Source organism: Rhodnius prolixus, unplaced genomic scaffold, assembly GCF_049639745.1.
Source record: "Rhodnius prolixus isolate KJV_2025 unplaced genomic scaffold, Rpr scaffold_1, whole genome shotgun sequence".
Lineage (NCBI taxonomy): Eukaryota > Metazoa > Arthropoda > Insecta > Hemiptera > Reduviidae > Rhodnius > Rhodnius prolixus.
The window spans coordinates 46,683,941-46,700,075 of record NW_027411581.1 but is presented as its reverse complement, the minus strand read 5'-3'; the positions used below and the strand labels follow the sequence as shown (position 1 = coordinate 46,700,075).

At 34.5% G+C, this 16,135-nt stretch overlaps 1 protein-coding gene across 2 annotated transcripts in view; it reads right to left on the bottom strand.

Moving 5' to 3' along the window:
• Window positions 1–16,135, bottom strand: part of LOC141461141 (uncharacterized) — a 37,988-nt gene that overhangs the window by 3,554 nt on the left and 18,299 nt on the right. For both annotated transcript variants that reach the window (XM_074141888.1, XM_074141879.1), the window contains exon 8: window positions 531–685. In XM_074141888.1, the coding sequence (XP_073997989.1) occupies window positions 531–685 (155 nt within the window). The remainder of the gene's footprint in view (window positions 1–530; window positions 686–16,135) is intronic.

The window sequence follows — 16,135 nt, the reverse complement described above, 5'->3', positions numbered from 1 at the left end:
AAATCTCTTAATACAGTATTTTTAATAAAAAGAAAACAATACTATGATAAAGGTCAAATTATGTTTAGCGCATCTTGATATAAATAGCTCTCTGTAGTAGCTGCAAGATAACTTTTAATTTTACGATTTTATTGTCTTATTTCTCTCAAAGAAAAGTTCAGTTTTTAGAAAAAGTGGTACAAGACACGGAAGTAAATAATTGAAAATCAAGGAATTCAGAACAAGTCATTAAACTACAGGGATTCAATCAGGAAACAATCAAGGTAACTTTCTTTTGTGTATCTTGATGAACATACTTTAAACATGGCATTCATGCTAATCATGTTTCAGAAATCTGATTAAATTAGGTTTCCCTAATTGTTGAAAATTATCAAATGACAATGTAAAAAACAAGAATAGAACATGTTTTATATCTTCATAAATTTCATGAGAAACATAAATTTGGAGTAATTAAATTTAAGCTCTTAAGAATACTAATGGTATGTGAATGACAAAAAATTTACTAATATTTCAATAATGTTAAAACTAACATAAATAAAATTCTTGATCAGGATTTTTCAAAAATGGCTTGATGAAACCGTAGACATCTTCCACTGTTTCGTGGGGTCGAAAAAATCCTTTTATTGAAACCCCTTCTGGAAAGTTTACACATATTTCCATATTACCATCATCTCTTAAATTTGAACTGAAATTTAATAACTTAATATAAATATTTAGGTAATTAATGAAAAGAAATTTTGTGTAAACTTTGCTATCTGGCCCACTACCTGCTTGTGAAATCAGTCTTAACCAGTTAATAGATCAAGTTAAATAATTAAACTAACTCTAAAGCTTAGTCAACGAAATGGACATAAACTTGAGTGATCGTTTGAAATGTCCCTGTATTGTCCATACGTTTTTAAAATCTAAATATGAAGTATTATTGTTAAAAAATGCTAATTAGTATAAGTAGTGGGAAAATGACGGTTCTGGCGCACCTAAATTGTGCCAGATCCAAACACCTCCAAATCTGACCGGGTAATCATCGAGTTCAACGAAACTGTAAGCCATACCCATCAGCACCATTCTACCCCCACCTATCATCGAATTTGACGAGGCTGAAATCCGCACCATCACAAAAAAAAGGGGAATCGTTTTAAAAGATCTAAAGATTTAAAAGATTTAAATCGGTATAGATGTACTCAGATCTCAGAACTGTTAAATAATTTTGTTCAGAATAATGTTTGAAATAAATAGGTTTATGACAGAGAAATTTAAAATAAACAACAGGCTAAAGGGTTTCTTTAAGCGTATGCTTATTTTTTTTTCGAAAAATGAGTTTAAAAAAGCACTCACTCAAAACAAATAAGGTGAAGGGACCGGTAATTTAGAGCTTAATAAAAAATTCGAGATTCGTTTAGAATATCTTCCGTTATTTTGGCTCCAGGTGTTGGTTGGTACAATTGTGCCGCTCCATTACATTGTATTATGTATTATTAATATTTAAATAGCAGTAAATTCGATTTTTATGTCAACCAAAAATTATTACTTTTTTTAAAACTCTTTGACACTCTGTTTTAATGAGTAGTATGCTATAGTTTTCTTGAGTACAGAACCATTAGTTGAGAAGATATTGAGAGTTGAAATTTTTTTGGGTCATGGTTTTGCTCTGAAATGGGGCCCTTATAACTGCCAAAGTAAAGAACGGATTATTCGTATAAAATTTTGTGCTCTTACACACTCTGTTTTACTAAGTAGTACGCTATAGTTTTCTTGAGTACAAATCCGTTAGTTGAGAAGATATTGAGAGTTGAAATTTTTTTGGGTCATGGTTTTGCTCTGAAATGGGGCTCTTATAACTGCCACAGTAAACAACAGATTATTCGTATGAAATTTTGTGCTCTTACACACTCTGTTTTATTGAGTAGTATGCTATAGTTTTCTTGAGTACAGATCCATTAGTTGAGAAGATACTGAGAGTTGAATTTTTTTTGGGTCATGGTTTTGCTGTGAAATGGGGCCCTTATAACTGCCACTGTAAACAACAGATTATTCGAATGAAATTTTGTGCTGTTACAAACGCGGTTTTACTGAGTAGTATGCTATAGTTTTCTTGAGTACAGATCCATTAGTTGAGAAGATATTAAGAGTTGAATTTTTTTTGGGTCATGGTTTTGCTGTCAAATGGGGTCCTCATAACTCACATAGTAAGCAACAGATTATTCGTATGAAATTTTGTGCTCATAGACACTCTGTTTTACTGAGTAGTATGCTATAGTTTTCATGAGTACAGATCCGTTAGTTCAGAAGATATTGAGAGTTGAATTTTTTTTGGGTCATGGTTTTGCTGTCAAATGGGGCCCTTATAACTCACATAGTAAACAACAGATTATTCGAATGAAATTTTGTGCTGTTACACACGCGGTTTTACTGAGTAGTATGCTATAGTTTTCTTGAGTACAGATCCATTAGTTGAGAAGATATTAAGAGTTGAATTTTTTTTGGGTCATGGTTTTGCAGTCAAATGGGGCCCTCATAACTCACATAGTAAGCAACAGATTATTCGTATGAAATTTTGTGCTCATAGACACTCTGTTTTACTGAGTAGTATGCTATAGTTTTCATGAGTACAGATCCGTTAGTTCAGATGATATTGAGAGTTGAATTTTTTTTGGGTCATGGTTTTGCTGTCAAATGGGGCCCTTATAACTCACATAGTAAACAACAGATTATTCGTATGAAATTTTGTGCTCTTTGACACTCTGTTTTAATGAGTAGTATGCTATAGTTTTCTTGAGTACAGATCCATTAGTTGAGAAGATATTGAGAGTTGAATTTTTTTTGGGTCATGGTTTTGATGTCAAATGGGGCCCTCATAACTCACATAGTAAGCAACAGATTATTCGTATGAAATTTTGTGCTCATAGACACTCTGTTTTACTTAATAGTATGCTATAGTTTTCATGAGTACAGATCCGTTAGTTGAGAAGATATTGAGAGTTGAAATTTTTTTGGGTCATGGTTTTGCGGTGAAATGGGGCTCTTATAACTGCCACAGTAAACAACAGATTATTCGTATGAAATTTTGTGCTGTTACAAACGCGGTTTTACTGAGTAGTATGCTATAGTTTTCTTGAGTACAGATCCATTAGTTGAGAAGATATTAAGAGTTGAATTTTTTTTGGGTCATGGTTTTGCTGTCAAATGGGGTCCTCATAACTCACATAGTAAGCAACAGATTATTCGTATGAAATTTTGTGCTCATAGACACTCTGTTTTACTGAGTAGTATGCTATAGTTTTCATGAGTACAGATCCGTTAGTTCAGAAGATATTGAGAGTTGAATTTTTTTTGGGTCATGGTTTTGCTGTGAAATGGGGCCCTTATAACTGCCACAGTAAACAACAGATTATTCGTATGAAATTTTGTGCTCTTACACACTCTGTTTTACTGAGTAGTATGCTATAGTTTTCTTGAGTACAGATCCATTAGTTGAGAAGATACTGAGAGTTGAATTTTTTTTGGGTCATGGTTTTGCTGTGAAATGGGGCCCTTATAACTGCCACTGTAAACAACAGATTATTCGAATGAAATTTTGTGCTGTTACAAACGCGGTTTTACTGAGTAGTATGCTATAGTTTTCTTGAGTACAGATCCATTAGTTGAGAAGATATTAAGAGTTGAATTTTTTTTGGGTCATGGTTTTGCTGTCAAATGGGGTCCTCATAACTCACATAGTAAGCAACAGATTATTCGTATGAAATTTTGTGCTCATAGACACTCTGTTTTACTGAGTAGTATGCTATAGTTTTCATGAGTACAGATCCGTTAGTTCAGAAGATATTGAGAGTTGAATTTTTTTTGGGTCATGGTTTTGCTGTCAAATGGGGCCCTTATAACTCACATAGTAAACAACAGATTATTCGAATGAAATTTTGTGCTGTTACACACGCGGTTTTACTGAGTAGTATGCTATAGTTTTCTTGAGTACAGATCCATTAGTTGAGAAGATATTAAGAGTTGAATTTTTTTTGGGTCATGGTTTTGCAGTCAAATGGGGCCCTCATAACTCACATAGTAAGCAACAGATTATTCGTATGAAATTTTGTGCTCATAGACACTCTGTTTTACTGAGTAGTATGCTATAGTTTTCATGAGTACAGATCCGTTAGTTCAGATGATATTGAGAATTGAATTTTTTTTGGGTCATGGTTTTGCTGTCAAATGGGGCCCTTATAACTCACATAGTAAACAACAGATTATTCGTATGAAATTTTGTGCTCTTTGACACTCTGTTTTAATGAGTAGTATGCTATAGTTTTCTTGAGTACAGATCCATTAGTTGAGAAGATATTGAGAGTTGAATTTTTTTTGGGTCATGGTTTTGATGTCAAATGGGGCCCTCATAACTCACATAGTAAGCAACAGATTATTCGTATGAAATTTTATGCTCATAGACACACTGTTTTACTTAATAGTATGCTATAGTTTTCATGAGTACAGATCCGTTAGTTGAGAAGATATTGAGAGTTGAAATTTTTTTGGGTCATGGTTTTGCGGTGAAATGGGGCTCTTATAACTGCCACAGTAAACAACAGATTATTCGTATGAAATTTTGTGCTGTTACACACGCGGTTTTACTGAGTAGTATGCTATAGTTTTCCTGAGTACAGATCCATTAGTTGAGAAGATATTAAGAGTTGAATTTTTTTTGGGTCATGGTTTTGCTGTCAAATGGGGCCCTCATAACTCACATAGTAAGCAACAGATTATTCGTATGAAATTTTGTGCTCATAGAAACTCTGTTTTACTGAGTAGTATGCTATAGTTTTCATGAGTACAGATCCGTTAGTTGAGAAGATATTGAGAGTTGAAATTTTTTTGGGTCATGGTTTTGCTCTGAAATGGGGCCCTTATAACTGCCAAAGTAAAGAACGGATTATTCGTATGAAATTTTGTGCTCATAGACACTCTGTTTTACTTAATAGCATGCTATAGTTTTCATGAGTACAGATCCGTTAGTTGAGAAGATATTGAGAGTTGAAATTTTTTTGGGTCATGGTTTTGCTGTGAAATGGGGCTCTTATAACTGCCACAGTAAACAACAGATTATTCGTATGAAATTTTGTGCTCTTACACACTCTGTTTTACTGAGTAGTATGCTATAGTTTTCTTGAGTACAGATCCATTAGTTGAGAAGATACTGAGAGTTGAATTTTTTTTGGGTCATGGTTTTGCTGTGAAATGGGGCCCTTATAACTGCCACTGTAAACAACAGATTATTCGAATGAAATTTTGTGCTGTTACAAACGCGGTTTTACTGAGTAGTATGCTATAGTTTTCTTGAGTACAGATCCATTAGTTGAGAAGATATTAAGAGTTGAATTTTTTTTGGGTCATGGTTTTGCTGTCAAATGGGGTCCTCATAACTCACATAGTAAGCAACAGATTATTCGTATGAAATTTTGTGCTCATAGACACTCTGTTTTACTGAGTAGTATGCTATAGTTTTCATGAGTACAGATCCGTTAGTTCAGAAGATATTGAGAGTTGAATTTTTTTTGGGTCATGGTTTTGCTGTCAAATGGGGCCCTTATAACTCACATAGTAAACAACAGATTATTCGTATGAAATTTTGTGCTGTTACACACGCGGTTTTACTGAGTAGTATGCTATAGTTTTCTTGAGTACAGATCCATTAGTTGAGAAGATATTAAGAGTTGAATTTTTTTTGGGTCATGGTTTTGCAGTCAAATGGGGCCCTCATAACTCACATAGTAAGCAACAGATTATTCGTATGAAATTTTGTGCTCATAGACACTCTGTTTTACTGAGTAGTATGCTATAGTTTTCATGAGTACAGATCCGTTAGTTCAGAAGATATTGAGAGTTGAATTTTTTTTGGGTCATGGTTTTGCTGTCAAATGGGGCCCTTATAACTCACATAGTAAACAACAGATTATTCGTATGAAATTTTGTGCTCTTTGACACTCTGATTTAATGAGTAGTATGCTATAGTTTTCTTGAGTACAGATCCATTAGTTGAGAAGATATTGAGAGTTGAATTTTTTTTGGGTCATGGTTTTGATGTCAAATGGGGCCCTCATAACTCACATAGTAAGCAACAGATTATTCGTATGAAATTTTGTGCTCATAGACACTCTGTTTTACTTAATAGTATGCTATAGTTTTCATGAGTACAGATCCGTTAGTTGAGAAGATATTGAGAGTTGAATTTTTTTGGGTCATGGTACTGCTGTGAAATGGGGCCCTTATAACTGCTACTGTAAACAACAGATTATTCGAATGAAATTTTGTGCTGTTACACACGCTGTTTTACTGAGTAGTATGCTATAGTTTTCTTGAGTGCAGATCCATTAGTTGAGAAGATATTAAGAGTTGAATTTTTTTTGGGTCATGGTTTTAATGTCAAATGGGGCCCTCATAACTCACATAGTAAGCAACAGATTATTCGTATGAAATTTTGTGCTCATAGACACTCTGTTTTACTTAATAGTATGCTATAGTTTTCATGAGTACAGATCCGTTAGTTGAGAAGATATTGAGAGTTGAAATTTTTTTGGGTCATGGTTTTGCGGAGAAATGGGGCTCTTATAACTGCCACAGTAAACAACAGATTATTCGAATGAAATTTTGTGCTGTTACACACGCTGTTTTACTGAGTAGTATGCTATAGTTTTCTTGAGTACAGATCCATTAGTTGAGAAGATATTAAGAGTTGAATTTTTTTTGGGTCATGGTTTTAATGTCAAATGGGGCCCTCATAACTCACATAGTAAGCAACAGATTATTCGTATGAAATTTTGTGCTCATAGACACTCTGTTTTACTTAATAGTATGCTATAGTTTTCATGAGTACAGATCCGTTAGTTGAGAAGATATTGAGAGTTGAAATTTTTTTGGGTCATGGTTTTGCGGTGAAATGGGGCTCTTATAACTGCCACAGTAAACAACAGATTATTCGTATGAAATTTTGTGCTGTTACACACGCGGTTTTACTGAGTAGTATGCTATAGTTTTCTTGAGTACAGATCCATTAGTTGAGAAGATATTAGGAGTTGAATTTTTTTTGGGTCATGGTTTTGCTGTCAAATGGGGCCCTCATAACTCACATAGTAAGCAACAGATTATTCGTATGAAATTTTGTGCTCATAGACACTCTGTTTTACTGAGTAGTATGCTATAGTTTTCATGAGTACAGATCCGTTAGTTCAGAACATATTGAGAGTTTAATTTTTTTTGGGTCATGGTTTTGCTGTCAAATGGGGCCCTTATAACTCACATAGTAAACAACAGATTATTCATATGAAATTTTGTGCTGTTACACACGCTGTTTTACTGAGTGGTACGCTATAGTTTTCTTGAGTACAGATCCATTAGTAGAGAAGATACTGAGAGTTGAATTTTTTTGGGTCATGGTATTGCTGTGAAATGGGGCCCTTATAACTGCTACTGTAAACAACAGATTATTCGAATGAAATTTTGTGCTGTTACACACGCTGTTTTACTGAGTAGTATGCTATAGTTTTCTTGAGTGCAGATCCATTAGTTGAGAAGATATTAAGAGTTGAATTTTTTTTGGGTCATGGTTTTAATGTCAAATGGGGCCCTCATAACTCACATAGTAAGCAACAGATTATTCGTATGAAATTTTGTGCTCATAGACACTCTGTTTTACTTAATAGTATGCTATAGTTTTCATGAGTACAGATCCGTTAGTTGAGAAGATATTGAGAGTTGAAATTTTTTTGGGTCATGGTTTTGCGGTGAAATGGGGCTCTTATATCTGCCACAGTAAACAACAGATTATTCGTATGAAATTTTGTGCTCTTACACACTGTTTTACTGAGTAGTATGCTATAGTTTTCTTGAGTATAGATCCATTAGTTGAGAAGATACTGAGAGTTGAATTTTTTTGGGGTCATGGTTTTGCTGTGAAATGGGGCCCTTATAACTGCCACTGTAAACAACAGATTATTCGAATGAAATTTTGTGCTGTTACACACGCGGTTTTACTGAGTAGTATGCTATAGTTTTCTTGAGTACAGATCCATTAGTTTAGAAGATATTAAGAGTTGAAAATTTTTTGGGTCATGGTTTTGCTGTCAAATGGGGCCCTCATAACTCACATAGTAAGCAACAGATTATTCGTATGAAATTTTGTGCTCATAGACACTCTGTTTTACTGAGTAGTATGCTATAGTTTTCATGAGTACAGATCCGTTAGTTCAGAAGATATTGAGAGTTGAATTTTTTTTGGGTCATGGTTTTGCTGTCAAATGGGGCCCTTATAACTCACATAGTAAACAACAGATTATTCGTATGAAATTTTGTGCTCATTGACACTCTGTTTTAATGAGTAGTATGCTATAGTTTTCTTGAGTACAGATCCATTAGTTGAGAAGATATTGAGTGTTGAATTTTTTTTGGGTCATGGTTTTGATGTCAAATGGGGCCCTCATAACTCACATAGTAAGCAACAGATTATTCGTATGAATTTTTTGTGCTCTTTGACAATCTGTTTTACTGAGTAGTATGCTATAGTTTTCTTGAGTACAGATCCGTTAGTTGAGAAGATATTGAGAGTTGAAATTTTTTTGGGTCATGGTTTTGCTGTGAAATGGTGCCCTTATAACTGCCACAGTAAACAACAGATTATTCGTATGAAATTTTGTGCACTTACACACTCTGTTTTACTGAGTAGTATGCTATAGTTTTCTTGAGTACAGATACATTAGTTGAGAAGATATTGAGAGATGAATTTTTTTCGGGTCATGGTTTTGCTGTGAAATGGGGCCGTCATAACTGCCACAGTAAACAACAGATTATTCATATGAAATTTTGTGCTGTTGCACACTTTGTTTTAATGAGTAGTATGCTATAGTTTTCATGAGTACAGATCCGTTAGTTCAGAAGATATTGAGAGTTGAATTATTTATGGGTCATTGTTTTGCTGTGAAATGAGGCCCTAATAACTGCCACAGTAAACAACAGATTATTCGTATGAAATTTTGTGCTGTTACACACGCTGTTTTACTGAATAGTATGCTATAGTTTTCATGAGTACAGATCCGTTAGTTGAGAAGATATTGAGAGTTGAAATTATTTTGGGTCATGGTTTTGCTGTGAAATGGGCGCTTATAACTGCCACAGTAAACAACAGATTATTCGTATGAAATTTTGTGCTGTTACACACGCTGTTTTACTGAATAGTATGCTATAGTTTTCATGAGTACAGATCCGTTAGTTGAGAAGATATTGAGAGTTGAAATTTTTTTGGGTCATGGTTTTGCTGTGAAATGGGGCGCTTATAACTGCCACAGTAAACAACAGATTATTCGTATGAAATTTTGTGCTGTTACACATGCTGTTTTACTGAGTAGTATGCTATAGTTTTCTTGAGTACAGATCCATTAGTTGAGAAGATATTGAGAGTTGAATTTTTTTTGGGTGATGGTTTTGCTGTCTAATGGGGCCCTTATAACTCACATAGTAAACAACAAATTATTCGTATGAAATTTTGTGCTCTTTGACACTCTGTTTTACTGAGTAGTATGCTAAAGTTTTCATGAGTACAGATCCGTTAGTTGAGAAGATATTGAGAGTTGAATTTTTTTTGGGTCATGGTTTTGCTGTGAAATGGGGAGCTTATAACTGCCACAGTAAACAACAGATTATTCGTATGAAATTTTGTGCTGTTACTCACGCTGTTTTACTGAGTAGTATGCTATAGTTTTTTTGAGTACAGATCCATTAGTTGAGAAGATATTAAGAGTTGAATTTTTTTTGGGTCGTGGTTTTGCTGTCAAATGGGGCCCTCATAACTCACATAGTAAACAATAGATTATTCGTATGAAATTTTGTGCTCTTTGACACTCTGTTTTACTGAGTAGTATGCTAAAGTTTTCATGAGTACAGATCCGTTAGTTGAGAAGATATTGAGAGTTGAATTTTTTTTGGGTCATGGTTTTGCTGTGAAATGGGGCGCTTATAACTGCCACAGTAAACAACAGATTATTCGTATGGAATTTTGTGCTGTTACACACGCTGTTTTACTGAATAGTATGCTATAGTTTTCATGAGTACAGATCCGTTAGTTGAGAAGATATTGAGAGTTGAAATTTTTTTGGGTCATGGTTTTGCTGTCAAATAGGGCCCTCATAACTCACATAGTAAGCAACAGATTATTCGTATGAATTTTTTGTGCTCTTTCACAATCTTTTTTACTGAGTAGTATGCTATAGTTTTCTTGAGTACAGATCCGTTAGTTGAGAAGATATTGAGAGTTGAAATTTTTTTGGGTCATGGTTTTGCTGTGAAATGGTGCCCTTATAACTGCCACAGTAAACAACAGATTATTCGTATGAAATTTTGTGCTCTTACACACTCTGTTTTACTGAGTAGTATGCTATAGTTTTCTTGAGTACAGATCCATTAGTTGAGAAGATATTGAGAGTTGAATTTTTTTTGGGTCATGGTATTGCTGTGAAATGGGGCCCTCATAACTCACATAGTAAGCAACAGATTATTCGTATGAAATTTTGTGCTCATAGACACTCTGTTTTACTGAGTAGTATGCTATAGTTTTCATGAGTACAGATCCGTTAGTTCAGAAGATATTGAGAGTTGAATTTTTTTTGGGTCATGGTTTTGCTGTGAAATAGGGCCCTTATAACTGCCACAGTAAACAACAGATTATTCGTATGAAATTTTGTGCTGTTACACACGCCGTTTTACTGAATAGTATGCTATAGTTTTCATGAGTACAGATCCGTTAGTTGAGAAGATATTGAGAGTTGAAATTTTTTTGGGTCATGGTTTTGCTGTGAAATGGGGCGCTTATAACTGCCACAGTAAACAACAGATTATTCGTATGAAATTTTGTGCTGTTACACACGCTGTTTTACTGAGTAGTATGCTATAGTTTTCTTGAGTACAGATCCATTAGTTGAGAAGATATTGAGAGTTGAATTTTTTTTGGGTCATGGTTTTGCTATCAAATAGTGCCCTCATAACTCACATAGTAAGCAACAGATTATTCGTATGAATTTTTTGTGCTCTTTCACAATCTGTTTTACTGAATAGTATGATATAGTTTTCTTGAGTACAGATCCGTTAGTTGAGAAGATATTGAGAGTTGAAATTTTTTTGGGTCATGGTTTTGCTGTGAAATGGTGCCCTTATAACTGCCACAGTAAACAACAGATTATTCGTATGAAATTTTGTGCTCTTACACACTCTGTTTTACTGAATAGTATGCTATAGTTTTCTTGAGTACAGATCTATTAGTTGAGAAGATATTGAGAGTTGAATTTTTTTTGGGTCATGGTATTGCTGTGAAATGGGGCCCTCATAACTCACATAGTAAGCAACAGATTATTCGTATGAAATTTTGTGCTTATAGACACTCTGTTTTACTGAGTAGTATGCTATAGTTTTCATGAGTACAGATCCGTTAGTTCAGAAGATATTGAGAGTTGAAATTTTTTTGGGTCATGGTTTTGCTGTGAAATGGGACCCTATAACTGCCACAGTAAACAACAGATTATTCGTATGAAATTTTGTGCTGTTACACACGCTGTTTTACTGAATAGTATGCTATAGTTTTCTTGAGTACAGATCCGTTAGTTGAGAAGATATTGAGAGTTGAAATTTTTTTGGGTCATGGTTTTGCTGTGAAATGGGGCGCTTATAACTGCCACAGTAAACAACAGATTATTCGTATGAAATTTTGTGCTGTTACACACGCTGTTTTACTGAGTAGTATGCTATAGTTTTCTTGAGTACAGATCCATTAGTTGAGAAGATATTGAGAGTTGAATTTTTTTTGGGTGATGGTTTTGCTGTCAAATGGGGCCCTTATAACTCACATAGTAAACAACAGATTATTCGTATGAAATTGTGTGCTCTTACACACTCTGTTTTACTGAGTAGTATGCTATAGTTTTCATGAGTACAGATCCGTTAGTTGAGAAGATATTGAGAGTTGAAATTTTTTTGGGTCATGGTTTTGCTGTGAAATGGTGCCCTTATAACTGCCACAGTAAACAACAGATTATTCGTATGAAATTTTGTGCTCTTACACACTCTGTTTTACTGAGTAGTATGCTATAGTTTTCTTGAGTACAGATCCATTAGTTGAGAAGATATTGAGAGTTCAATTTTTTTTGGGTCATGGTATTGCTGTGAAATGGGGCCCTCATAACTCACATAGTAAGCAACAGATTATTCGTATGAAATTTTGTGCTCATAGACACTCTGTTTTACTGAGTAGTATGCTATAGTTTTCATGAGTACAGATCCGTTAGTTCAGAAGATATTGAGAGTTGAATTTTTTTTGGGTCATGGTTTTGCTGTGAAATGGGGCCCTTATAACTGCCACAGTAAACAACAGATTATTCGTATGAAATTTTGTGCTGTTACACACGCCGTTTTACTGAATAGTATGCTATAGTTTTCATGAGTACAGATCCGTTAGTTGAGAAGATATTGAGAGTTGAAATTTTTTTGGGTCATGGTTTTGCTGTGAAATGGGGCGCTTATAACTGCCACAGTAAACAACAGATTATTCGTATGAAATTTTGTGCTGTTACACACGCTGTTTTACTGAGTAGTATGCTATAGTTTTCTTGAGTACAGATCCATTAGTTGAGAAGATATTGAGAGTTGAATTTTTTTTGGGTCATGGTTTTGCTGTCAAATAGTGCCCTCATAACTCACATAGTAAGCAACAGATTATTCGTATGAATTTTTTGTGCTCTTTCACAATCTGTTTTACTGAATAGTATGATATAGTTTTCTTGAGTACAGATCCGTTAGTTGAGAAGATATTGAGAGTTGAAATTTTTTTGGGTCATGGTTTTGCTGTGAAATGGTGCCCTTATAACTGCCACAGTAAACAACAGATTATTCGTATGAAATTTTGTGCTCTTACACACTCTGTTTTACTGAATAGTATGCTATAGTTTTCTTGAGTACAGATCTATTAGTTGAGAAGATATTGAGAGTTGAATTTTTTTTGGGTCATGGTATTGCTGTGAAATGGGGCCCTCGTAACTCACATAGTAAGCAACAGATTATTCGTATGAAATTTTGTGCTTATAGACACTCTGTTTTACTGAGTAGTATGCTATAGTTTTCATGAGTACAGATCCGTTAGTTCAGAAGATATTGAGAGTTGAATTTTTTTTGGGTCATGGTTCTGCTGTGAAATGGGACCCTATAACTGCCACAGTAAACAACAGATTATTCGTATGAAATTTTGTGCTGTTACACACGCTGTTTTACTGAATAGTATGCTATAGTTTTCTTGAGTACAGATCCGTTAGTTGAGAAGATATTGAGAGTTGAAATTTTTTTGGGTCATGGTTTTGCTGTGAAATGGGGCGCTTATAACTGCCACAGTAAACAACAGATTATTCGTATGAAATTTTGTGCTGTTACACACGCTGTTTTACTGAGTAGTATGCTATAGTTTTCTTGAGTACAGATCCATTAGTTGAGAAGATATTGAGATTTGAATTTTTTTTGGGTGATGGTTTTGCTGTCAAATGGGGCCCTTATAACTCACATAGTAAACAACAGATTATTCGTATGAAATTGTGTGCTCTTACACACTCTGTTTTACTGAGTAGTATGCTATAGTTTTCATGAGTACAGATCCGTTAGTTGAGAAGATATTGAGAGTTGAAATTTTTTTGGGTCATGGTTTTGCTGTGAAATGGGGCCCTTATAACTCACATAGTAAACAACAGATTATTCGTATGAAATTTTGTGCTCATAGTCACTCTGTTTTACTGAGTAGTATGCTATAGTTTTCTTGAGTACAGATCCATTAGTTGAGAAGATATTGAGAGTTGAATTTTTTTTGGGTCATGGTATTGCTGTGAAATGGGGCCCTCATAACTCACATAGTAAGCAACAGATTATTCGTATGAAATTTTGTGGTCATAGACACTCTGTTTTACTGAGTAGTATGCTATAGTTTTCATGAGTACAGATCCGTTAGTTCAGAAGATATTGAGAGTTGAATTTTTTTTGGGTCATGGTTTTGCTGTGAAATGGGGCCCTATAACTGCCACAGTAAACAACAGATTATTCGTATGAAATTTTGTGCTGTTACACACGCTGTTTTACTGAATAGTATGCTATAGTTTTCTTGAGTACAGATCCGTTAGTTGAGAAGATATTGAGAGTTGAAATTTTTTTGGGTCATGGTTTTGTTGTGAAATGGTGCCCTTATAACTGCCACAGTAAACAACAGATTATTCGTATGAAATTTTGTGCTCTTACACACTCTGTTTTACTGAGTAGTATGCTATAGTTTTCTTGAGTACAGATCCATTAGTTGAGAAGATATTGAGAGTTGAATTTTTTTTGGGTCATGGTATTGCTGTGAAATGGGGCCCTCATAACTCACATAGTAAGCAACAGATTATTCGAATGAAATTTTGTGCTGTTACACCCGCTGTTTTACTGAGTAGTATGCTATAGTTCTCTTGAGTGCAGATCCATTAGTTGAGAAGATATTAAGAGTTGAATTTTTTTTGGGTCATGGTTTTAATGTCAAATGGGGCCCTCATAACTCACATAGTAAGCAACAGATTATTCGTATGAAATTTTGTGCTCATAGACACTCTGTTTTACTTAATAGTATGCTATAGTTTTCATGAGTACAGATCCATTACTTGAGAAGATATTAAGAGTTGAAATTTTTTTGGGTCATGGTTTTGCTGTCAAATGGGGCCCTCATAACTCACATAGTAAGCAACAGATTATTCGTATGAAATTTTGTGCTCATAGACACTCTGTTTTACTGAGTAGTATGCTATAGTTTTCATGAGTACAGATCCGATAGTTCAGAAGATATTGAGAGTTGAATTTTTTTTGGGTCATGGTTTTGATGTCAAATGGGGCCCTCATAACTCACATAGTAAGCAACAGATTATTCGTATGAATTTTTTGTGCTCTTTGACAATCTGTTTTACTGAGTAGTATGCTATAGTTTTCTTGAGTACAGATCCGTTAGTTGAGAAGATATTGAGAGTTGAAATTTTTTTGGGTCATGGTTTTGCTGTGAAATGGTGCCCTTATAACTGCCACAGTAAACAACAGATTATTCGTATGAAATTTTGTGCTCTTACACACTCTGTTTTACTGAGTAGTATGCTATAGTTTTCTTGAGTACAGATCCATTAGTTGAGAAGATATTGAGAGATGAATTTTTTTCGGGTCATGGTTTTGCTGTGAAATGGGGCCGTCATAACTGCTACAGTAAACAACAGATTATTCATATGAAATTTTGTGCTGTTACACTCTCTGTTTTAATGAGTAGTATGCTATAGTTTTCATGAGTATAGATCCGTTAGTTCAGAAGATATTGAGAGTTGAATTTTTTTTGGGTCATTGTTTTGCTGTGAAATGGGGCCCTTATAACTGCCACAGTAAACAACAGATTATTCGTATGAAATTTTGTGCTGTTACACACGCTGTTTTACTGAATAGTATGCTATAGTTTTCATGAGTACAGATCCGTTAGTTGAGAAGATATTGAGAGTTGAAATTTTTTTGGGTCATGGTTTTGCTGTGAAATGGGCGCTTATAACTGCGACAGTAAACAACAGATTATCCGTATGAAATTTTGTGCTGTTACACACGCTGTTTTACTGAATAGTATGCTATAGTTTTCATGAGTACAGATCCGTTAGTTGAGAAGATATTGAGAGTTGAAATTTTTTTGGGTCATGGTTTTGCTGTGAAATGGGGCGCTTATAACTGCCACAGTAAACAACAGATTATTCGTATGAAATTTTGTGCTGTTACACACGCTGTTTTACTGAGTAGTATGCTATAGTTTTCTTGAGTACAGATCCATTAGTTGAGAAGATATTGAGAGTTGAATTTTTTTTGGGTGATGGTTTTGCTGTCAAATGGGGCCCTTATAACTCACATAGTAAACAACAAATTATTCGTATGAAATTTTGTGCTCTTTGACACTCTGTTTTACTGAGTAGTATGCTAAAGTTTTCATGAGTACAGATCCGTTAGTTGAGAAGATATTGAGAGTTGAATTTTTTTTGGGTCATGGTTTTGCTGTGAAATGGGGCGCTTATAACTGCCACAGTAAACAACAGAT